This window comes from Manihot esculenta, chromosome 12 (genome assembly GCF_001659605.2).
Source record: "Manihot esculenta cultivar AM560-2 chromosome 12, M.esculenta_v8, whole genome shotgun sequence".
NCBI classification, from domain to species: Eukaryota; Viridiplantae; Streptophyta; class Magnoliopsida; order Malpighiales; family Euphorbiaceae; genus Manihot; species Manihot esculenta.
Genome location: NC_035172.2, coordinates 25,521,523 through 25,545,794, shown reverse-complemented (window position 1 = coordinate 25,545,794; position 24,272 = coordinate 25,521,523). Strand labels below are relative to the sequence as shown.

Here is a 24,272-nt window from a genome sequence, read left to right as displayed (position 1 = left end):
TTTTGCACTTTGATTTTGCTTGGAAAGGTCACCAACCTATTTTAGATGTAACACTTTTAGATTTTTCAGTTGGTCACCTATCCAAGTAGCTACTAGCCTTGTTCATAGTCTTTTGACCATTAGAACAATTTTCAATTTGTGCTTTTGAGGTCTTTGCCTTTGCTGAATTTTCTTTCTCTCAATGATTTGGGCAAATCAACACCAATTGCTAAATCAAGTCACATTAAGTTCATTCACACAACTTTAATTTATTCTCAATCAATTGAGGGTCATCAATATATTTTTCACCATGGCAAACTCAAAGATTCAATTCAAAAGGCAATTCTCAAACATGAATATAACTCATTGCAATTGATTCAACATAAGTTTAAAGAGTTATCACATTAATGGGGTCATGGAAAGAAAAACTCATCCAACATAGTTCATCAGTTGAGTAGAGCAAAACAAAAAGAAAGAAGAAGGTTGTGGTTGTGTGTGTGTTATTGAAAGCATAAACAAATTAAAATTTAACTGTGGCTAATGGACTTAAAACTGAAAGGAAAAAGAAATTTTTTTTTTTTTTTTTGCAATCTGAAAGCATGAGAAATCGTAAAAGAGAAGGGGAGAAGAAGAAGAAAGGAATAAGAAGAAGAAAGAAGCTATATGCACCCCCACACTTAAATTATGCATTGTCCTCAATGTAAAAGAAAGAAGAAGGAGAACAAAGGAATCTAAATACTCCCCTGGGGTGTGGTGTGCATGACATGATCCTCTAGGCAGAAGGATGTTGTAGTGGAATTTCTTCCACCACTTGTACTACGAACCCTTCAAAGTATGGTTTCAGACGATGTCCATTCACCTTGAAAATTTTTCCAGTTTCTATGCTTCGGATGTCTACAGCTCCATGTGGGTATGCATGTTCTACAATGAATGGTCCGATCCACCTGGATCGTAGCTTTCCTGGGAACAATTTTAGATGAGAGTCAAAGAGTAAGACTTTATCACCAACCTCAAATTGTTTTCTTGAAAGATGATTGTCATGGGAGGCTTTGGTCTTTGTTTTGTAGTTCCAAGAGTTCTCATATGCATCTCGTCTTATTTCCTCGAGCTCTTGCAGTTGTAACTTGCGATGGTGTCCGGCTTCTTTAAGGTCCATGTTACAATTCTTTACAGCCCAATATGCCTTGTGCTCAAGCTCAACTGGGAGGTGGCAAGCTTTCCCATAGACAAGTCTATAAGGAGACATACCTATGGGAGTCTTGTAGGCTGTTCTGTAGGCCCATAAGGCATCCTCGAGTCTTGAGCTCCAATCCTTTCGGTTGGGAGAAACTGTCTTTTCAAGGATGGCTTTGATTTCTCTGTTGGATACTTCAGCTTGTCCATTCGTCTGAGGGTGGTAGGCTGTGGATGTTCTATGGATAACATTGTGTTTTCTGAGAAGGCTTTCCACTACCCTATTGCAAAAATGGGTCCCTCTATCACTTATGATTGCTTTTGGCACTCCATGTCTGGCAAAGATGTTGGTCTTCACAAAGTCTACCACTGCCTTGGCATCGTCAGTCTTAGTTGCTCTAGCCTCCACCCACTTGGATACATAATCCACTGCAAGGATAATATAAGTGTATCCAAAGGATGGTGGGAATGGTCCTATGAAGTCTATGCCCCAAACGTCAAATACTTCACAGACCATGATGGGGTTCTGTGGCATTTGATTTCTTTTGCTCAGATTTCCAGTTTGTTGACACCTAGCACATGTCCTGCAAAATAGAAAAGCATCTCGAAACATGGTGGGCCAAAATAGGCCACTTTCAAGTATCTTGTGAGCAATTTTTCTTGGACCAAAGTGTCCTCCACAACTATATGAATGACAGAAAGTAAGTACAGAGGCTATTTCTTGATCAGGAATGCATCTCCTTATCATTTGGTCAGCACAATGTTTCCACAAATAAGGCTCATCCCAAACATAGTATTTGGCATCTTTTTTTATTTTATCTTTAGTGTGCTTAGGCATGTCAGAAGGTAAATTACCTGTGGCCAAATAGTTTACCATATCGGCGTACCATGGCTCATCAGACTGAGCAAGGAAGATTTGTTCAAGGAGGTCTTCCTTGGTTTCTTCAGACTCGGGAAGGTGCTGTTCTGAGCTTGACTGCAAAGAATGTGGGGTGGAAGAGCTTGCTTGTGATGAAGCCTGCTGGGAGAGGTTCGGCGGCCGAAAAGTGTCTGAGTTCGGCGGACGAATTTCCTCAGTTTGCGGAACGAGCTGTGGCGATGGATTCGGCTTCCGCAAGTCAGTGGGGTTCGGTGGCCGAAAGATGTTCGGCGGCCGAAGTTCGTCTTCTGTCTGCGGATTATTTTTCTGAAGTGGTGCGACAGAAGGCTGTGTTTGAGGGGCAGTAGGGTTCGGCGGCCGAAAGTGGGCTATGTTCGGCGGCCGAATGTCTCCAGTCTGTGCTACCTCCACTTGCTGAATGCTGCAGATTGTTTCTTTTAGTTTCTGGGTTTCATTCCTGCAAAGGTCATCATCTAACCCAATCCTGCAAAGGTCATCATCTAAAGCAGAATCTTGATTTTCATTAAACACATCTTGGCTCAAACAATCAATAATATCAAGTCCATAAACAGGGGACATATCATGAGGATATTTCATGGCATCATAGACATTGTATTTAATGACTTCCCCTTCAAATTCCATGGTAAGAGTACCATCATGCACATCAATCTTAGTTCTAGCAGTACTCAAGAAAGGACGTCCAAGAAGAATGTCAGAACTAGTATTGCAACTATCTTCCTTAGTATCAATCACATAAAAATCAACAGGAAAGACAAGTTCACCTACTTGGACTAAGACATCTTCTAAAACACCTATGGGATATACCACAGATCTATCAGCCAATTGTATCACAACCCTTGTTTCTTTAAGTGCACATGCATTGAGAGATTTATAGATGGAGAGAGGCATGACATTAATAGATGCACCAAGATCACACATGGCTTTCTTGATACCAACATTCCCAATTTTGCAAGAGATAGCGAACATACCTTTGTCCTTGCATTTGGTAGGGAGTTCTCTTTTAATGACAGCAGTAACTACCTCACCTACACTTACTTTCTCTCTTTCAGCTAGCTTTCTTCTGTTGGTGCACAACTCTTTCAGAAATTTTGCGTACCTTGGAATCTGCTTGACAGCATCTAGCAGTGGTATGTTGATCTCCACTTTTCTGAAGGTCTCAAGGATCTCCTTTTCTTCTTTTTCTTTTTGAGTTCTTTCAAACCTTTTTGGAAAAGGAGGTGGAATGTGAAAACTTACATTCGGGTCAGCTCTTTGCGCAGGAGGCGGTGCAGAATGAGATGGAGAGGCTTCAGGTGGCCTTGGTTCTACTTCCTTCTCTTGATCATGATTTGCATCTTGAAGCTCTTTGCCACTTCTCAAAGTAATGGCACTTACATTTTGTTTGGGATTTGCCTCAGTCTGGGATGGCAACTTTCCTTGAGTTTCCAATCTGTTTATAGAGGTGGCCATCTGTCCTATCTGTTGTTGTATCATTTGCAAGGTTTTCACTACCTCATTCATAGTGTTATTGTCCACTGGAGGTGCTGGTTGGACTTGGTTTCTTTGGTAGCCTTGGTAATTTTGATCATTGTTGGGCTTTGCATAGCTGAAATTGGGGTGATCTCTCCAACCTGGATTGTATGTATTGGAGTATGGATCATATCTAGGCTGGTTGTTGTATCTTCCAATTGCATTGACTTGCTGATTGTCTTCTTGGAGGGTGGGACACTGATCAGTGGGGTGTCCTACATATAAGCAGATCCCACATGGCACAGGAGGCTGGGGTGCTTGAGTCTGTTGGACTTGGCCTAGGGCGATCTTTTCTACAAGAGAAGTTAGTTTAGAAATTTGAGATTCAACAGAGGATGTACTTACCTCATAGATTCCTCTTTGCGTTTGCTCCTCTTCATCATATTGCTTAGACGAAGCTGCGAGATTGGATATCAGTTCCTTCATCTCCCTGGGTGTCTTGTCTAGGATAGATCCTCCACAGGCTACATTTATGAGTTTCCTTTCTGATGGAATCAATCCTCCATAGAAGAACTGAATGAGGGCTTTGTCTGACATATCATGTTGTGGACAACCTGTGCATAGTCTTTCAAACCTTTCCCAATAATCATATAAGTCCTCATTTTTTCTTTGCCTTATGCTAGTTATTTCTCTTATTATGCCAATTGATTTAGATGGTGGGAAGTATTTGTCCAAAAAGGCTTGGACCATATCATCCCAAGAAGTTATAGATCCAGGTGGCAAATAAAATAACCAATCCTTAGCATGGTCATCTAATGAGAAAGGGAAGGCTCTTAGTTTAACATGATCTTCAGAAATCCCTTGAGGTCCCATGGATGAGCAAATAATTTAAATTCTTTTAAGTGCTTATGTGGATTTTCATTTTGCAAACCTCTAAATTTAGGGAGATGATGAATCAAACCTGATTTCAGTTCAAAGGGAACTGTAAGAGGTGGATAGGTGATGCAAAGTGGAGCATAATCACCTACAGGAGTTGCTAACTCCCTCATGGTTCTTTCCCTTTGTGCTTGTGGCCTATTTGCTGGATTTTCTTGGATTATCTGGCCTTGGACAGCATGTCCATTATGGGCAGCAGCTGGTGCTTGGGGTTCTGCCATTGGTGCAAAATTTGGTTGCTGGAGTGCAGGACTTTCGGCGGCCGAAGGTTGATGAGTTTCGGCGGCCGAAGGTTGGGCAGAATGTTCTTCAGGCGCAGAAACTTGCCTTTCCAAGCCTTCTGAGAGTGCGTTCAATTTCTGGATCAAAGGGCAGAGTGTCCCTATGTTCAGATCTGGTCATGAAAACAAAAATAAACAAACAAGTAAAACCAATTCCCCGGCAACGGCGCCAATTTTTGACAGGAGCGGTTGTCGAAGCCGGTCAAAAATAACCTTCTTGGTTACCTACAAATACAACTGTAGACAGTGGTGAAGGATCGTATCCATAGAGAATTGATTACCTATTTATTTATCTTAATCAAGACCAACCAAACCAATTGAAAGCACAAGTGAAAGCAAGTGATTGCAAATAGAACAAAAGTAAAGTGCAAGGAAAGTAAAAAGGGGGGTTTTGAGATGATTTGATTAACAACTAATGAAAGTAATTAAAACAGCAAGTAATAAAAATAAAAGAGGAAATCAATAAGAGAAAGGTCTAGTTGAAGATATGGATCCACTTTGGTTGTTTGGGTTGATCATTGAAACATGGTTATCTTGATTGATTCAATAGGTTGGTTATGGGGGTGGAAGACGCTTCTCACCACCATGTCTTTCCTTATGAACAAATTGATTAGGGAACGTCCTCTAACCAATTACTAATCAACAAATTGCCAAGGAACGTCCTTGGGCCATAGGCATCAAAACAATTGCTAATTGCATGAAGAACAAGAAAGATCCAAACCCTAACTACTCAAACGCATGAGATGTTGCTAGATCATGCAATTTCTTGGTTTTTACACCAAGTGTTCTTAGATCAGAATATTTCCAGCAATTACGGACTAACAAATATCCTAATCAACAATCAATTAACTTTGCAATCAAGAATCAAGTGGCCAATTTGATCAAAACAACAAAGCAATCTTTATAATTAAGCACAATTGCATGAATATTGAATAAATCAAAAGCAAACACTTTATGTTCAGATCTCACAACCTTTTAAACAACCTTAGTTTCAACCAAACTTCAACTAGAATAAAGGTTTCAGCCACTCATGGCTGAACCAAAACAGAAAATTAAAGAAAAGAAGAAAGAAGAACCGAAATTGAGGGGAGAAGCCCCTTGGAGTGTGGCTGCCCTTGCTTGGCCGAATTTGGAGAGTTGAATTGTGCCTCTTCTTGTGTTCTTGAGGCCTTTAAATAGGTGTTGAGAGGCTGCCTATTTCCTTTTTAGTATCCATGAGTCTTTTGGAGACTTCCCAAAGTGCCCTTGGTGAGTTATGTGCCTTCTTTGTGTATGGGTGAAGGCAAAAACGTGGAGCATGCAAGTGGGGGCTCTTTAGTCTTTTAATTGCTGTCCAAGATCTTCAAGATACTGCCCAAGGTGTGTCCAAGAGGCTGCCCACGTTTTTGGAGTGTGCTCATTCACTAAAGAGGAAGGTGGAGCCTTTTATGGAAACTTGAATGTGCATGGCATAAAGTGGGGAACATGTGATCTTGAGATTTGGCTTCCTTAATGAGTGGGATCTTGAAATCCAATATCTGAATATGAATCTTGGAGATTTGAATTTCAAAATACTTTCCTTCTTTGGCTCTTCAATTATGGCAGCTTGAGATGTGGCTTCTAGAATAAGGAAAAGGCCACTTGGTGATTTGAAATTTGAATTTCAAATTGCTTTGGCTGAATGTTCTTTCCTTCTTTGCCACTTTCCTTATTTAGAACTTTCCATATTTAGCTTGACTTGATTTCAACTTAGCAGGCTTGCTCTCTTTTGCTCCAAATAAGGCAGTTTTAGGGGTATTTTCTCCAAAGTGTCCTTTTACACCATTTTTTGCAAAATAATATTAAAAGCACTAAATTAAGCAAAAATCATGTAAATATTTATCAATAATATTAATATAAAATGGACTAAATTATGCTCTATCAGCAGCCGAAGGACTTTCGGCCGCCGAACCTGCCTGGGAGGCAAGCCTTTCGGCTGCCGAACCCTGCCCTCGAAAGAGGACTTTCGTCTCTGGAGGGCAGTTTCGGCCGCCGAAAGTGCCGCCGAACATGCATGAGTTTCGTCTCTGTCTGGGAGTTTCGGCCGCCGAAGGTGCCGCCGAACCTGCCTGACTTTCGGCTCTGGAGGGACTTTCGGCCGCCGAACCTGCCGCCGAAAGTGCCATGTTCAGCCTTCCTTTGCATGTCTTCCATGGATGTTTTGAGGTGTTTTTAAGGGGTTTTTGGAGAGTATTTTTAGAGTCATGTTCATGTATGTTTGGTCCCTCATTTGAGTCCGCCTGTGTAGGTTCGGACCCGAGGAATCAAGGACCTCAGCAGTGAGTTAGCTGCTTCAGAGTCAGTAGAGTTTCAGCCAGAGGTGAGTGGAACTAAACTTAATGTTTTAAATTAAGAAATTAAATGAGAGTTCAGCATGACTCACGCATCATGAATACCATGAGATATTTTAGGGTGTATGCATTAGAATTCACGAATATGTTGCATTGCATAATATGTTGTTGATGTGGATGAATGTTGAATGATCCATTAGCCCTCATATGCTATGACATGATGATATGATATGGAAGTCCAGGTGTGGCCTGTACTACGCCCCTGGCACTATGTAAGAGAAAGACTGGGTGTGGCCTGCACTACGCCCTCGGCACAGTTGGTCATGTATGATATGTTATGTATAAGAGGAAGACCAGGTGTGGCCTGCACTACGCCCCTGGCATGATTGGAATATGTAGAGGGCTAAGTGGTGACAAGTTCATCCTTGATATGATTAGTTGTGATGTGATGCATTCCATGAAAGCATGAACCTTTAATATAAATGTTTTATTATTCTGCTCACTGGGCTTTATAGCTCACCCCTCTCCCTTAACCCCAGGTCTGCAGGTACAGGGTAGACCAGGAGGTCAGCAAGAGTAATGAAGTCTTGGTTATGTAATAGATAGTGTGGACATGAGTAATGTTGAGATGTTATGTATAAGTACAGTATAGAAATGTATTGTAATGTAAAAATGTTCATGGATGTTAGAGGTGTGCTTGACCATAGAGTATTGTTATCCCTTTTAATACATGATCTCAGATGTTTTATGATGTATATGTAAACCAACTCAATGCATGTTATGTCAACCATTGGGGCTTTGATGAGATCCCAAAGAGGGGTCAATGTTTACAGTTATGTTTATGTTCAGTGTATGCACAGGTTGAGTTTGGTGTATGAGAGAATGTATGAAAGAAAAGTTTTAATTTTTTATGTATATTCTTGATCATGTATGGTATTTAGCAGGGTTACAGGTTCTATGTCAGGCTTGCTACGGGTTCCGGCGGCCTTAAGCCCACCTGGATCCTAGTGCCGGTAGCGGTCCGGTTTCCGAGTCGTTACAACCATCTTCGGGAGACATGGAATGGAACATTTTCTTTCTTCTTTTTGAGGATAATCAGATTAGGGTGGAGGATATTATCATGGTCTACGGAGAGCAGCTGAAAGTAAGTTTTTGTGAAGGCACAGGCATACTACTAAGGGTTGCATCCGGCTCGACTATAATACCTCTTCAGTGTCGTGATGAAGGTGCAATCATATTGCTTGGCACTGATTGCAACCAGCCTGACTATAATGTCTTTTCAGTATTGTGACCCTAAGGAAAGGAGTTGGATTATGCAACGTTGATTTTGAGGACAAGGCCAAGAAGGTAGCTGGAGAGACAGTTCTTTGCATGGCCTTTGAAGTGGTGTCTTCCCTTAGGATGAGATGGAATTTCTGCTAATAGATTTTTGAAGGTTTTGATGTAATAGAGACTTTACTCGAGTCTCTTTTATCTCCTTGTAATCTTTTGTAACGAAAATGTTTATTTTTCTTATCTTATTCGGCAGCAAAGACATATTCATGCATGAATTTTAACTCCCAATTTTAGTGAATGTTCCTTATAAAACTTTAGCAGAATAGAATAAATACTTGAAAATGTGGATTGGTAGGTACTTCGCCTTTGCACTGTATGGCGCCATGGGCATTTTCATAATAAGTGGCTTTTATTCATCTTGATTTTGCTATAAGGTCCCCTCACCCTGAAATTATCCCTTAAATTGTCCTTTGATTGGCCTCCGCATTGTCCCTTGGGGATTAGTATACCCCCCTCTCAGTTCACTTGGTGCAGATGACCTATTTACAATACCTGAATGGTTTGGTAGGAATTACCCTATAACCTGACCTGGCAAAAACTGCCTTGTGGCCTTGTTTAGTGGGACCAACGCTCAAATGGTCTAGCGGAAACCACCTTGTGACCTGTCCTGGTGAACACTGCATTACAGCCTATGTAACGACCCGGAAACCGGACCGCTACCGGCGCTAGGATTCAGATCGGCTTAAGGCCGCTGGGACCCGTAGCAAGCCAAACATTCATCCTATAAACCTGTTTAATCCCATACATGATCAACAATTACATAAAAATTTTAAAACTTTCTCATTTGGTCATTCATTCACTCATTCATTCATTCTTTCATTCATTCTATCATTCTTTCACTCATTCTTTCATTCATTCACCAAGCTTAACCTGTGCATGCACAAATCATAATATAAAGCCTCACACTGGAGTCCTCATCAAATACTCCAATGGGGTAACATAACATACATTAAGCTTGGTTTACAATAATCATCATTAAACATTTAAGATCATGTACTAGGAAAGGGATTAACATTTATACTATGATCAAGCACAACTCTAAACTTCCATAAGCATCATTACATTACATTTCTATACTATACTTTTACATTGCATCATATTCATGTCCACATTTAGCTATTACAATAACATAACTCTACTCCTGCTGACCTCCTGGTCTACCCTGTACCTGCAAACCTGGAGGTTAAGGGAGAGGGGTGAGCTATAAAGCCCAGTGAGCAGAATAGTAAAAAATTCAATTTATATTTCATGCTTTCATGAAATGCAACACAGCATAAACAAGTCACATCAAGGATGGTTTTGTCACCAATAGTCCTCAACATACCCAATAGTGCCAGGGGCATAGAATGGGCCTCGACCTGGTCTTTCTCTTAGGATAACATACATGACATAACATTCCTATAATGCCAGGGGCGTAGAATGGGCCTCGACCTGGTCTTTCTCTTAACATAGTGCCAAGGGCGTAGAATGGGCCTCGACCTGGACTTTCATACCATACCATATCATATCTCATCATATCATACGAGGACTAAAGGATCATCCAACACCCATCCACATCATCATCATATTATGCAATGCAACATATTCGTGAATTCTAATGCAAACAACCTAGTATATCTCATGACATACGTGATGCATACATCATGCTCAAAATTTATTTATTTGCTTTAAAACATAAGGAGTTATTCCACTCACCTCTGGCTGAAGCTCTAATGACTCTGAAGCAGCTATCTCACTGCTGAGGTCCTCGGTTCCTCGGGTCCGAACCTATACAGGTGGACTCAAATGAGGGACCAAACATCCATGAACATGACTCTAAAATACTCCCCAAAAATCCCCCTAAAACATCTTAAAACAATCATAGAAATCATGTAAAGGAGGGCTGAACAGGGCACTTTCGGCGGCAGGTTCGGCGGCCGAAAGTCCCTCCAGAGCCGAAAGCCATGCACCTTCGGCGGCACTTTCGGCGGCCGAAGGTTCCCTCTAGAGACAAAACTCATGCATATTCGGCGGCACTTTCGGCGGCCGAAAGTCCCTTCCAGAGCTGAAAGTTGGCCTCCATAGGCAGGTTCGGCGGCCGAAAGAGCCTTCGGCTGCCGAACCTGGGTCCTCCCAAAGTGGCAGAATCCAGCCTTTCACCTGCATAAACTCCTCCCAACTCATGCAACATGCATTTACCTATTCTACAACAAGCAAACTCAAGCCAACAATCACATAGGGGCCTCAAACTAACTTAAACCCCAACCAAAACACATCAAACATGCATATTCAACATACATTGTTTATAAACACACATTTAACCACAAACTCATCATAAACCTACACATGCATTTCTACCCCAAGAAACTTCATAAAACTTGTTTAAAACATACTAGAATGGCAGGATCGAAGCTTACCTCTTGAAGATCTAGAGGAGAAACGATCCTAACTTGGAGATGGGGGAGATCTCCACTCTTTGGTCTCCAAGCTCCAAAACTTGCTCTTTTGCTCAAATATATTCAAATCAAGATAAAACTCGTTAAAACTCTAAAGATTGGAGGAAAAACATAAAAAATGAACCATGGGAGAGCAAGAACTCACCGTGGCCGAAAATAGGGAGAAAACTTGCCCGTTTCGGCCATGGAGCTCTTATATAGGGACTGCCAGACCACCTTTTGGTAGCCTAAAGTGCCTCCAAAAATCATGCAAGTTCGGCGGCCGAACATGAGGTTCGGCGGCCGAACCTTTGAAACTTTCGGAAGCCTAACTTGCCCCCCCAAACCATCCAATGTTCGGCGGCCGAACTTGAGGTTCAACGGCCGAACTTGAGGTTCGACGGCCGAACCTGGAAATGCCTCCTTGGTCTTTTTCATTAAAAAACTCAATTCTTTCTTGTTTAAAATCATAAAATACATTTAAAACATTTTATAAAAACATGATTTTACCCTTCTAGAGGTCTCCGACATCCGAGATTCCACCGGACGGTAGGAATTCCGATACCGGAGTCTAGCCGGGTATTACAGTCTAGCCTGGCGAAAACTTCATTGTGGCCTTGTTTAGTGGGACCAATGCCCGAATGGTCTGGAAGAAACTGCCTTGTGACTTGAGCTGACGAAAACTGCCTTGTGGCATTGTTTTGTAGGACCAATGCTCAAATGGTCTGGCAAGAACTACCTTGTGACTTGACTTGGCGAAAACTGCCTTGTGGCCTTGTTTAGTGGAACCAATGTCCAAATGGTTTAGCGAGAACCGCCTTGTAACCTAGCCTGGTAAAAATTAACTTGTGGCATTGCTTAGTGGAACCAATGCCCAAATGGTCTAGCGAGAACCACCTTGTGACCTGGCAGGAACTGCTTTGTGACCTAGTCTGACAAAAACTGCCTTGTGACCTTGTTTTGTGGAACCAATGTCCAAATGGTTTAGCACAAACCACCTTGTGATTTGACCTAGCGAAAACTGCCTTGTGGCCTTATTTTGTGGGACCAATGCCCAAATAGTCAGGCGAAAATCGCCTTATGACCTGACTTGGCGAAAACTGCCTTGTGGCTTTGTTTTGTAGGACTAACGTCCAAATGGTCTAGCGAGAACCGCCTTGTAACATATTCTTGTCTCTTTAGTCTCTCTTTCTTTTGGAGAAGTCAATCTATTATTCTTTGTCACTGGAGTACACAACATGTAAAAATAATCTTGTTAACTCATTATTGATAAAATTTTCTCAAATTATAAATATTCTATGCATAGGAAATAACTTGCCCATTTAGTTTGGCCAGCTTATAGGACTCTGGGCGAATAACTTTTGAGACCCTAAACGGTCCTTTCTAGTTCTCACCCAGCTTACCGGGTTTGGTATTGGCATTGCCACTTGCCATATTTGCTCTTTTGAGGACTAAGTCTCTCACATTGAAGGCTCGTGACCTGACCTTGTTGTTGAACATTCTGGATATTTTATTTTTGTAAATTGTCATTCTGATTGTGGTCTTTTCTCGTAAGAGTTAAGATTGGTTCAAATTGAATTGCATCTCTTCGGGATATCCTAAAACTTCAAGGTATTGTTTCCTGAATCTGCTCACTTGTATTTCCACGAGGATAACTGCTTCGACCCCATATACAAAGGAAAGGGTATTTCCCCAGTAGCTATTACGGGAGTGGTCTTATATGCCCATGATATGTGAGGTAACTCGTCGGGCCAATTGCCTTTGGCTTGGTCAAATATTTTCTTCAGCTCTTGTAATATGGTCATGTTTGTGACTTCTGTCATACTATTGGACTGAGGGTGGTAGGTAGAGCTGAACCTCAAATTAATTTCTCATTTCTTGCAAAAGTCTCTAAATTTGGTGCTTACAAACTGAGTTCCATTACCGATGATTACTATTTTGAGTATTCCGAATCAGGTGAATATATTTTTGCTAACAAAAGAGATTGTTTGTTGAGTATGATGGACTATACTGCTTTAGCTTCCATCCATTTGCTTAAATGATCTATTAATACGATAACAAACTTTCTTGACTCGGACACCTTGGAAAAAGGGCTAAGGATATCTATCCCCCACTGAAAGAAAGGCCACAGGCTACCGATGGCCGCTTGCATTTCTCTCGGGGTCCTTAGGATATTTGCATATACTTGGCATCTCCAACACTTCTGGACAAGTTCCCTCGCATCCTACATTATCATTGGCCAGTAGTACACTTGTCTGAATACTTTTTGGACGACTGTTTGAGCTCCTTCATGGCTCCCGTAATTACCTTCATGGATATCTTTCAGTATTTTCTGACCTCCCTCCTCTGTAACACATCGCAACCAATGCTGCATGGAAGACCTCCTGTACCACCAACCATCAATTATTTAGAAGATTTCCTTATTACCTGTTTAACTGATAACTTATAGGCTGGAAGATCATTTTGTGTTAGAAATTTGTACACGGGTGTCATCCATGATTCCCTTTCCTTTATAGGGAAAGACTTTTCTTTTGCCCGCCTTTGACTTTCCCCATTAAGGACCGAAACTTTTCCTCGTATTTGATAAGGTTTGGTTCTTAGATTTTGAATTGTCCTTGGCATTGATTAACAACCAACTGTAGATCACTAAAAATAATGAATTTTTGAATACCTAGCTCCTTGATAATTCTCAGGGCCATTATTACAGCCTTGTACTCGGCTACATTGTTGGTGGTGTTGAATGTGAACTTCGCCATATACCAAAACTTTTTTTTTTGGAAAGCAAAACTACTGATTGTATTAATAAAATTCCATCAAACAAAGAGGGATATCATCCCAAACAGAGAGACGATTAAACCTGATAGATTCTCTAGCCAAAGTATGAGCAGTTAGAGTAGCATTACGATGAACTCATCTAATAAAAATATCAGTTCTAGAGTCTAATAAAGATTTACGATCTGTAACGACCCGAAAACCGGACCGCTACCGGCACTAGGATCCAGATCGACTTAAGGTCGCCGGGACCCATAGCAAGCCTACTCTACATCCTGAGTACCTGATAAAATCCCATACATGATCAAACATTTTCATAAAAACTTTAAACTTTTCACATTTAGCATACATTTAACATAAACCCTAACATTTTACACCTAGCCTAAACATGCATCAAAACCCTTAACCCCTTCTTAAAACTTACTTAAAACATGAAAGAAGAGAATGATCTACACTTACCTCTTGAAGATCGAGAGGAGGGTGATCCAAACTTGGAGATTGGGAGAAATCGAGCGGCGGGGGTCTCCAAACTTCAAAAACTTGATCTTAGCTTAAAAATCTTCAAGACAAAGTAAAAACTCATAAAAAACGTGAAGGGATTGAAGGAAAACAACAAATCGACCATGGAAGGGTGAAAACTCACCTATGCCCAAAAATAGAGAGAGAAAACTCGCCCATTTTCGGACAATGGGTCTTTTATAGGTGGCTGGCCAGACCACCTTCGGGGGCCAAAGGTGCCTCCGCAAGAGGCCAATGTTCGGCGGCCGAACCTGGCTTTTTCCTTCTTTGGTCTTTTCTTTCAAAACTCAATTTCTTTCTTTATTAAAACTATAAAAACACATAAAAACACTTTAGAAAATCATATTTTACCCTTCTAGAGGGCTCCGACATCCGAGATTCCGCCGGAAAGTGGAAATTCCGATGCCGGAGTCTAGCCGGGTATTACACGATCATTCAAAATCAAACCCCTGCATAAGATAATTTGGTAAAAATGTTCCTCAAGTGCCTGTCTAAACCCCTGCATAAGATAATTTGGCAAAAATATTCCTCCTTCTTTCTCATCTCTCGAGCATAACTCATTAAATTCCCCTGAACAAAGTCACAGAAGAGAGTTTCTACGAGATAAAGCTCGAATAAGGTTTCAAGACTGACGTCGTCGTTGCAATTTCGAAAACCCATAATAACTAGTAAACCTCTATTGAACATTACCTTCTGAAACAATCGAATCAATATCATTTAAAGAAAAGCCAACAACAGAAACATACTCATGACTCTTCTACATTAACGAAAGGCCTCATCTCAGTTCTTGTCTATTGACTAAGAAGCAACCATCAAAATGTAAAAAATTACGAAAAAATTCCATACGAGAACTAAGAGTTTTTGTTTTCATAAAAAATAAAATGTTTAGTTTGTAACTAGGAACCAAATCCTTCAATGCAATAACTGTTCGAGGATTGCCGCCACAAATTTGCTAAAGAGGTCTGCATATTCTGAAAATTGATTGGATTGTATGTGAAAAACATCCCCACCATACAGAAATCATAATTGACGATCAGAATATCTCTAGAGCTCTTAATAGGAAAAACAACATCTTTTTCTTTATCGATAGTCAATTGACGCAGATCGTCTTCCATGGGAAAGAAAAAAGAAGAAGTTAGGTTTAAGGAAGAGGAAAATGCGAGAGTACTGAGCCACAAAGGGACCACAGAGGGAACCTTTAATTCAAATACAATTATATATACCAAAACTTTATATAGGTTTAAGACTGTAACAGGATCCTGATTTCTGAACTCCTAGCTTCGCAAGCTCTATTTGCTCAAACCTTCCATTCTTCTATGGTCGCTTCAGAGGATTCCGAAGGTTTTAATAGAGGAGTCATCTCCATAAAAAAATCAACTAGTACTTGGGCTTTCATGGCCTTCTTTGGAACATATATGATATCATAGTCCGATAATAGTACCGCCAAGGTGGACATCCGTCCTGATAACTCTGGCTTGTGTAATCAGTTCTGACTTCTACAGTGTGCGACTTGAAGTATGGTCGCAACTTTGTGACCAACATGAGGACTGCAAACACCAATTTTTCAAGAGGAGGATAATTCAACTCTACTCCCTTCAGCACTTGGCTAGTATAGTATACTGGCTTTGTTCCCTCCCTATTCTCGCGGACGAGTATTGAGCTCACTGTTTTCTGTGTCACAGACAGATATACAAATAAAATTTCGCCTTTGACAGGCGGGCTTAGCAACAGAGGAGATGATAAAAAGGTTTTTAGATTTTCAAATGTCTCTGCACACCCTTCCCCTCACTCAAACTTATCTTTACCTTTTAGGATTTTGAAGAACGGGGGACTTTTTGGCCGAACATGATATGAATCGATCCAGGATAGTGACACGCCCATTTAACTTCTATACTTCATTGATGGTTTTAGGTGCTCCATATTTTAGATAGCTGATCTTCTCAGGATTCGCCTCTATGCTCCTTTATGAGATGATATATTTTAGAAACTTTCTAACCTTTATTCTGAAGGTACACTTTTTCGAGTTCAGCTTCATGCTCACCTTGTCCAGGACGTCAAAGATTCTCCGGTTCTTTCAATGATTAGCTTTTTACCAACATGTTGTCCACGTATATTTCGATGGTTGATCCCATCATGTCTTTAAAGATTCATGACACCAACTTTTGGTATGTGGCTCCTGCATTTTTCAAATAAAAAAACATTACATTGTAGTAGTAAACTCTTTCATCTGTTATGAATGTGGTATTCTCTGCGTTTTTGGTATCTATCATGATTTGGTAGTATCCTGAAATAACATTAAGGAAAGGGACCACCATATGATCTGAGATCGAGTTCACTAATCTGTCGATGGATAGTAATAGGAAACTGTGTTTTGTACATACTTTATTTATTTATTTTTACTAATTAACCATCAAACCCTACAATCATCTTTTAATCTCCATAAAATGATAATTAAAAGATTTTTTAACTTGTTTAAGTGAATGCAATTAATTTTTTTACTAATTAATAATCAACTTTTTTTTTTCAAAGAAATTAATAATCAACTATGATGAATGATCCATGATTAGTATATAGAAAGTAAAAAAAAAAAAACAATTAAATATTTAATTAAAAGTATGGTTATAATTTTAAAATATTAACCGTCAATAATAAAATATACATACGAATACGAGTGATATGTTTTTTTTTTTTCTGCTTATTTAGAATTTTTGCATGATAATAAAAAAAAAAATTAAATTACCAAAATTATAGCAAATAACTATTGATTTAATTAAATCGCCCTTTATTTCACCTGATGGCTCCAATCTTAATAATCTTCTTTCGACTAATCTAGAAAAAGTTAGATAATTAAAAGAGAGAAAAATAAATGACCAGATATATTTTAGGAAATTGTAAAAATAATTATTATATTTAATATTAATAAAAAATATAAAAAAAATAAATTAATATCTTTTCATATTTTTAAAGTGGCAAATAATTTTCAACAAATTAATTTTTTCAAAAGTAATAAATAAAATTAGATAAACGATAATTTTTTTTAGTAAATTTTAGAATATATTTAAAGTATTTATTTTCACCAGCATGTGTAATTTATGGAAAAGCATCAGGATTTATTACCGTAAATGCATAATCATTTAATAACAACTTGTTATAATGATAGATCAATTAATATTTTTAGAATATATGCTACTCCTATATATTTCATTCTTTTTTTTTTATCTTCTTCAAATTATAGGTAATTTTACTTTTTTAGATCATAATTTATTAGGTAGCTTCCTAATATATCTTTATTAATATGTATTAAAAAAATAAAATTTATTAATTTCACAAATAATTTAATAATGAAAAATACAAATAAAAGGTATATCAATAAAAACAATATAAAGTTTATTAATTTTAAATTATATTTTTTAATGTACATAAAATTTGAATAAGAAAATAAAATAAAATGGAGAAATTATAGAATACTGCCAATTAAAATTTCGTGATTAGTATGATAAATTAATACGTGTATTGAAAAAATAATAAAAAATTAATTTTTTTCTCTTGCATTAGTTTTTTTTTTTTATTTTGCATATTATAATATTATTAGATTATTGTAAAATCACTCGGTCAAGTGAGATTTTTAATGTTTTGGTGTATACTTTGTTTGAAGAGGAAAATTTTCAAAGTAATGAAAGGTTTTTCAATATTTAAAATCCTTAACTTACTTTTGAGAAGGAGTTAGAATTTTTAAAATAAAACTTTTGGAGATTTTTTAAATTTTTTTTTTTTTTAAATAATAAAACCTTATGAAGTTTTAAAAACCATAAAAAATTTTACCACTCTTTTCAAACAGAGCGTGGTGAAATGAGAAGCAGCGGAATAAGAAGAGGCTTTGGGAGTTGGTAAAAGTGGATATGTGATGATGATGAAAAAAGAGTGGTCACTCGTAAGTGGTCACCGACTAGCTTTCCACCACTCACCTCTGTCTTCTCTCTTCTCTCCATCAGCACTTGCATGCAAATATCAAAACTCAACCTGTAACACTAAAACTACTAATCATTTTGCGAGAAAATGAGTAATTAAAGTTTGGGTCTTTAATTAATTTGGTTTACATTTAATAAGGTGTGTTTTGTCTGCGACCATTTCTGTCTGTTACCCTTTTCTTGGACGACGCTTTTTCAGCTCCAATCCTCCTCGTCGTTTTCTTTCTTCTTCTTGCTGTGCCCTTTTGTTGCTTTCTTCTCTCTTCTCACAGTCTTCGAGATTTTCTCCTTATTTTTTACTTATAATCTTATAATAATGTATTAAAAATAAAAAATCTTGCTTCTGTTCTGTTATGCACTTTCAGCAGAGAAGCAGTCACTGCACTCTTCTCTACCCACCACCCATTTTTGTTTCTGAAACTCTTTGCATTCAAGTTTCCCGCTCTCTGTAGTGAAAATATTAATAAAAGAAAACAAAAATCGAGTACTTTGTTTCTGCAATTTTTCTCACCTTTTTCAGGTTATAATTGTTCTTGGTGCATAGTTCCTTCGTTTTCAAGTGAGAGAAAAAGATGAACACTAGAGTCCGAACTGCTCTTCAGGCAATGAAAGCTCCGTTAAATCATGAGAAAGTAACTTGTTCTTCTTTTTCTTCTTCTTCTTTTGGGTTTCTTGTTTATTCTCCAGTTTCTTGTTTTTCTCTGTTACATTCAACAATTCTCATGGTATGTGAACATGGGTTCCTGTTTTTCTTTTCTATTGGAAATGGTAAATCTGAAGTGTTTTTTTTTTTCTTTTTTTTTTTTTCTCTCTCAATTGGAAAAATCGGCTTTAATTCTGCTACTGCTTTTTTAGTTTCTGATGCTTGATTTAGTATACGTATTCTTTTGAGAAACTGGATTATTTTCTTTTTAAATGGTTCTTGCAGATTACAAAATCTGCAAAAAAAAAGGAAGTTTGCAACTTTAGATCCAAAGTCTGCATTGGGTTCTTTCACTCATCTCAAGAAAAGAATAGTTTCTGCTTGTGCTTTTGCTTTTTTTTTTTTTACACCTTTTTTAGCCCTTTCCTAATTCCAGTTTGATCCTAATGTTAATTAATAGCATTTGTTATTGAAATTGCAAAGGAGGAGAAGATGGAGACTCGAGCAATCAGAGCAAAGGCTGCCCAGAAATCTTCTGTTAATCGGCGTCGATCAAACAGGGAGAGGAAATTGGCTTTACTACAAGATGTACTGAAAATTCCCCTATAGAGCTGTTTAATTCTTTCATGTATTTCAAGTTGATTACAATAATTTTACATGGGTTTTCGATTTCATTGTTGTCTTTCCAAAATTTGCAGGTTGATAAGCTAAAGAAGAAGCTTAGACATGAAGAGAATGTTCACAGAGCATTAGAGAGGGCTTTTACTAGGCCTTTGGGTGCTCTACCTCGCTTGCCTCCTTATCTTCCCCCAAATGTTAGTAAAATTTCCTTATTCTATTTATTAGATCTCTGTCTTTTTGTATTGAAGAAGATCAATGGCATAGATGGAATAATTCAAGAAACAAATGGGAGATTTGGATATTCAAGTTCTTGGTTCCTTTGTCTTTGAGAGTTGCTAATGCGGGTTCAATTCTGTTGTGTTTTAGACATTAGAGCTGCTAGCTGAAGTAGCTGTTTTGGAAGAGGAAGTTGTTCGCCTCGAAGAGCAAGTTGTGAATTTTAGACAAGGACTCTATCAGGAAGCTGTATACATCTCCTCCAAGAAGAATGCGGAGAGTTCCAATGATGTAATTATTGACCATCCTCAGCCTTCCCCTACACGACCAAAACATGTTCGATCAAAGTCCCTCTCGCATAATGAGTTCAGTTCTGCGACATTTGCAGGCAGGCCTAATCCTTCCCTTGCCAGAAGCACTTCAAGTAGAAAGCTTATTTCCTCGGAGGCTACTGTTGATCGATCAGCACATAGTTCCAATAGGCTAATGCATGGGAAGCAAGCTTACGGTAAGCCTAGTTGTTCATCTTTTCTTATGGATGATGGTCGAGGAAAGGAGAACCGTTCATGTACTAATGCGGTGAAGGATAAACAATCTCCAGACAAGAAAACTGTAAAAATTGTGACTCCAATTAAGAAAGCAACAAACAAACATGAATCTGAGAAGTCCTTGGAGCCTTTGAAGGTACAAATGCATAACTATTTAAGCAGTGTTTTTGTAAGAATTATCTACATTTTGGTCTTTATAATCGTTATTTCTATTGCTCAGATAGAGTGCAGATTAGTAGAGCAGGAAAGAGCACAAGAGAGCTCTTCTGGCTATTCGGAGGATAAAGTATCAGAAACTAACATTACAGACACACCAAACAAGGTATCCGAGGATATATTGAAGTGTTTGTCGGGCATTTTGTTAAGGATTAGCACATTTAAGGACAAAGCAATGGAATCAGGGACATTACTCTCACGAACAGCCTTTGTTTCTCTGGAGAGCAATGAAGAAATTGAGGTGTGGGATCCTTATGGTATCATTTCAGAGTCTAGAGCTAGAGATATTGGTCCCTATAAGCATCTTTGTGCAATTGAAGCTAGTTCAGTCGATCTCAACCGAACAACAAACGCCTTGTTTTTGATCCATAGACTAAAGTAAGTTTTCGTTTAATTATTCTGAAGCCAAAATATTTATTGTTTGTATTCACTTTGCTTATGATCGCATTCAGGCTCCTACTTGGGAAACTTGCTTCAGTAAACTTAGAGGGTCTTACCCACCAGCAGAAGCTTGCTTTCTGGATAAACACTTATAATTCATGCATGATGAATGTAAGTATTTTTTTTTGTGCATAAGGCCAAAGATTGTTAACTTAATATTGGAATTTCAAGAACCTTTATTTTTTCCTTATGATTTTGGACTTTATAGCTGTGAGTTATTTTTATTATTATTATGAAAAAAGGAAAGAAAAAATCACAATTTTCTGCAAACATGTTACTTTCCAGAACATTTGTTAATCTGGACTATTAATCTTTCAGGCAATTTTGGAGCATGGGATACCCAAGACTCCTGAAATGGTTGTTGCCCTAATGCAAAAGGTAGGATCTACTCGTGATGCCTTTTACCCATGCAAAATTTTTAATATTATATGCCATCCTTTGTCCACTTTACTTTTTCACATAGATAAAGAAACGAAAGCTATTTTAGTTAAAATGACAAATTTTTTTTTCTATTAACTTTACAATTATAACAGTCTTAGGACATTAAGTTTTATTAAAACAATAAAATCTTTATTAGTAACATGAATTGAATTAAATACTAAGAAAAAGTTTAAATTATCATTTGGAAAAAATAAAATATTGATAAGGGATTACGTTGAAAATAAGATAAATTAAATAGGGATATAATAGTCATTTATATATTAAGCTGATGTGAAAAAAGGAAAGTGGATAATATTTTGGGACAACTAAAAATGGAAAAATGAAAAAACATTATAGGACGGAGGGAGTAATTGAAATTTTCTTAGGGTTTCACCAAAATGGATCTATTGCTCAATTCATTTGTATTTTTCTAATTTGGCATTGTCATCCAAAGTTAGAACTTAAATTAAATTTCATTGTCAAGGGCCACCCACCTTAACACCCACATGCCGATGTTTTATTTATTGCTTGACTCTCTAATATGAGTTCCATGAAAAACTTTTATGAATCTTCCTAAAGCTGCTAAATGCTAACATATGATCGATCATTAAGATTAGCTTTAAGTGGTCTCCATTTTACTTGAGAGCAATGGATTTTGATTAACTTGATTCCCTTTATGATTTCCTCAGGCAACAATAACTGTAGGGGGACAACTGCTGAATGCAATTACCATTGAACATTTCATCTTGAGACTTCCTTATCACTTAAAATTTGTAAGTTGATTTCATCTCAACTACATTGTTTTCCTATTATGTCTACTAAGCAGTAGATTGTATTTTTGTTGAAAACTCTACTATTTTGTATTATTTGCACTGCAATATTAATGGGGTTTTTTTGTTAAAAAATATAGACTTGTTCAAAAGCTGCAAAAAACGACGAGATGAAAACTCGCAGCATTTTCGGATTGGAGTGGTCCGAACCATTGGTTACATTTGCACTCTCCTGTGGAAGTTGGTCATCCCCTGCTGTACGTTCATCCTATTTTTGTAAAGAACTTTGTCAGCCAACTGTGCTCCATAAATTTTTGTGAAAAAATTACTATTTAGTTCTTATATTATGAGAAAATTTATTAATTGATCTATCAGTTTTAAAAAATATATTAAAATGTCTCTAATATTTTAAAAACTCGACTAATTAGTCCCTTTATTTATTTTAGCCATTAGTACACAAAAAAATCTGAAATGTCTTCAATATGAAGGGATTAATTAGTAAACTTTTTACAAAATTAAGAGATCAATTAATGAATTTTTTTTAAATTACTAAGACTAAATAGTATAATACTTAATGACTAAAATTAATAGAGAGACTAATTAATAGACTTTTTAAAACGTCATGGACGTTTTAATATAATTTTTTAAAATTGAGGGACCAATTAATAAGTTTCCTCATAACATAGGAACTAAATAGTAAATTTTTCAATTTTTATTTTGAGCATGCAATGAAAAGTTTCAGCGATCGGCTGTGCTTGATCAACTCGTGTAGGCAGTATCAAAACATTTACTAAATTTTGTAAAAATGTCTTAGTTTTCATGTTGTCAGTGAACTTGCTGATTGCTTTGAAACAATGCAGGTAAGAGTATATACAGCTTCTCATGTTGAAGAAGAGTTAGAAGCAGCAAAGAGAGAGTATTTACAGGCAGCAGTTGGGATTTCAAAGACAAACAAGTTAATAATTCCAAAGGTATTAGATTGGTATCTATTAGACTTTGCAAAAGACATAGAAGCTTTGCTGGATTGGGTGTGTCTGCAGCTGCCTGATGAACTCAGGACTGAAGCAGTTAAATTTGTTGAGAGAAGAGGAACAGAACCTCTTTCACAGCTTGTACAAGTGATGCCATATGATTTCAGCTTCAGGTTGCTTTTACAAAGATGAAAAATTTTCACTTTTTTTTTTTTTTTTTAAATTTAATTTCCAGACCTTCCATCTATGTTCTGCCAAAAACTTTTGAATGGTGGGTCTGTACAGTTACTATAGAAACAGTGGAAGTACATGCACAGTCCTATCATTGTAAACAGCTCAGAAGAAATAGTATTTTCTTGAATTGGAGTTTTTGGCTTCTGTGATTGTTACATTTAAATTGATTTTGGGAAGTGGAAGAGTGGAGGAATACAAATACCTTTCAGCATATTGAGTTTATGTTTGTTTTGGGAATTGTTTGTAGGATAACGTAAAAGGGTAGATTATTATTATTATTTTTTTTCCGTAAATTATATCAAAACTAATACTTATATTCCTATTGTAATGGTAAAGTTGAAAAATAATGAGTAAATATTGAGATTTGAAAAGACAAAGGAATATAATATTAATATATATATATATATATATATATATATATATTGATATTTAAATTTATAAGAACGAGTATATATTTATAAAAAAAATCTTTGAATTAATTTAATTAAATCTTATTGAGTTATTAAAATTTATATTGAATTAACTAAATTAATCAAACTGAAAACATGAGGTAAATTTGCAACATTGTCTCAGTTTCAGTGCATATTTGGGTGACCATATATGTATATGCCTCAATTCATGTCGAAGATGCTTATAACATGTTATGTCTGTGCACGCTAAAACAAGCAATGTTGCATTTTCTACTCTATAAATCCTCTTCCTTTCCCATCTAACTTCAACCACAGCGATCCTAGAGGTGGTTACTGTCATTTAGTTTTGCAGCAACTTGACACGTTATCTTGCAGTACTTGAATGAATATGGCAATGCAATGGCAGTAATAATGAACCCAACAGTGGTAAAGCTTTCAGGACAGGACAGGAGTGCAGTGGGCCCCTATTTCACATGTGGGGGTTATTAAATATTCCTCATTTTTCCAGTCACCAGTGGGCAAGTGTCATGTGCTTCAAAGCAAGACATGGACAGATTGACTTGTCCATTCAATCTATCCTAGCATACAGAAATACTCACACTGCACAAGTCTACAACATCTAAATTCTAAACCAACGCCGGAATCCATTATTTCACGTCAACTACAAATATTATATAATTTTTAGGCTCTGTTTACTTTTTAAAAAATAATTTATATGAAAAAATATTTTTGATAAAATACATTTT

General features: G+C 37.4%; 1 protein-coding gene across 3 annotated transcripts; it reads left to right on the top strand.

Moving 5' to 3' along the window:
- Nucleotides 1-17,988: 17,988 nt before the first annotated feature.
- On the top strand, nt 17,989-23,327 carry LOC110628321. 3 transcript variants are annotated; one of them, XM_043948811.1, is made up of 11 exons: nt 17,989-18,761; nt 19,163-19,267; nt 19,378-19,494; nt 19,667-20,024; nt 20,118-20,200; nt 20,285-20,658; nt 20,733-20,832; nt 21,040-21,099; nt 21,831-21,914; nt 22,052-22,168; nt 22,772-23,327. In XM_043948811.1, the coding sequence occupies exons 1-11, from the start codon at nt 18,609-18,611 to the stop codon at nt 23,072-23,074; spliced, it is 1,854 nt and encodes a 617-aa protein (XP_043804746.1). In that variant the 5' UTR covers nt 17,989-18,608; the 3' UTR covers nt 23,075-23,327. The 3 variants fall into 3 exon arrangements, with proteins under 3 accessions (XP_043804746.1, XP_043804745.1, XP_021630624.1); XM_043948810.1 differs by having other exon boundaries at nt 17,992-18,761; nt 19,667-20,200; XM_021774932.2 differs by having other exon boundaries at nt 17,995-18,668; nt 19,667-20,200.
- Nucleotides 23,328-24,272: the final 945 nt, after the last annotated feature.

What these genes read in the sequence shown, in the direction of transcription:
- LOC110628321 (XM_043948810.1), top strand. Translation starts at nt 18,609, where the DNA reads ATGAACACTAGAGTCCGAACTGCTCTTCAGGCAATGAAAGCTCCGTTA. An exon ending in AGTCCTTGGAGCCTTTGAAG is followed by an intron (nt 20,201 to 20,284) that starts GTACAAATGCAT and finishes TCTATTGCTCAG; the next exon opens with ATAGAGTGCAGATTAGTAGA. An exon ending in TTTTTGATCCATAGACTAAA is followed by an intron (nt 20,659 to 20,732) that starts GTAAGTTTTCGT and finishes GATCGCATTCAG; the next exon opens with GCTCCTACTTGGGAAACTTG.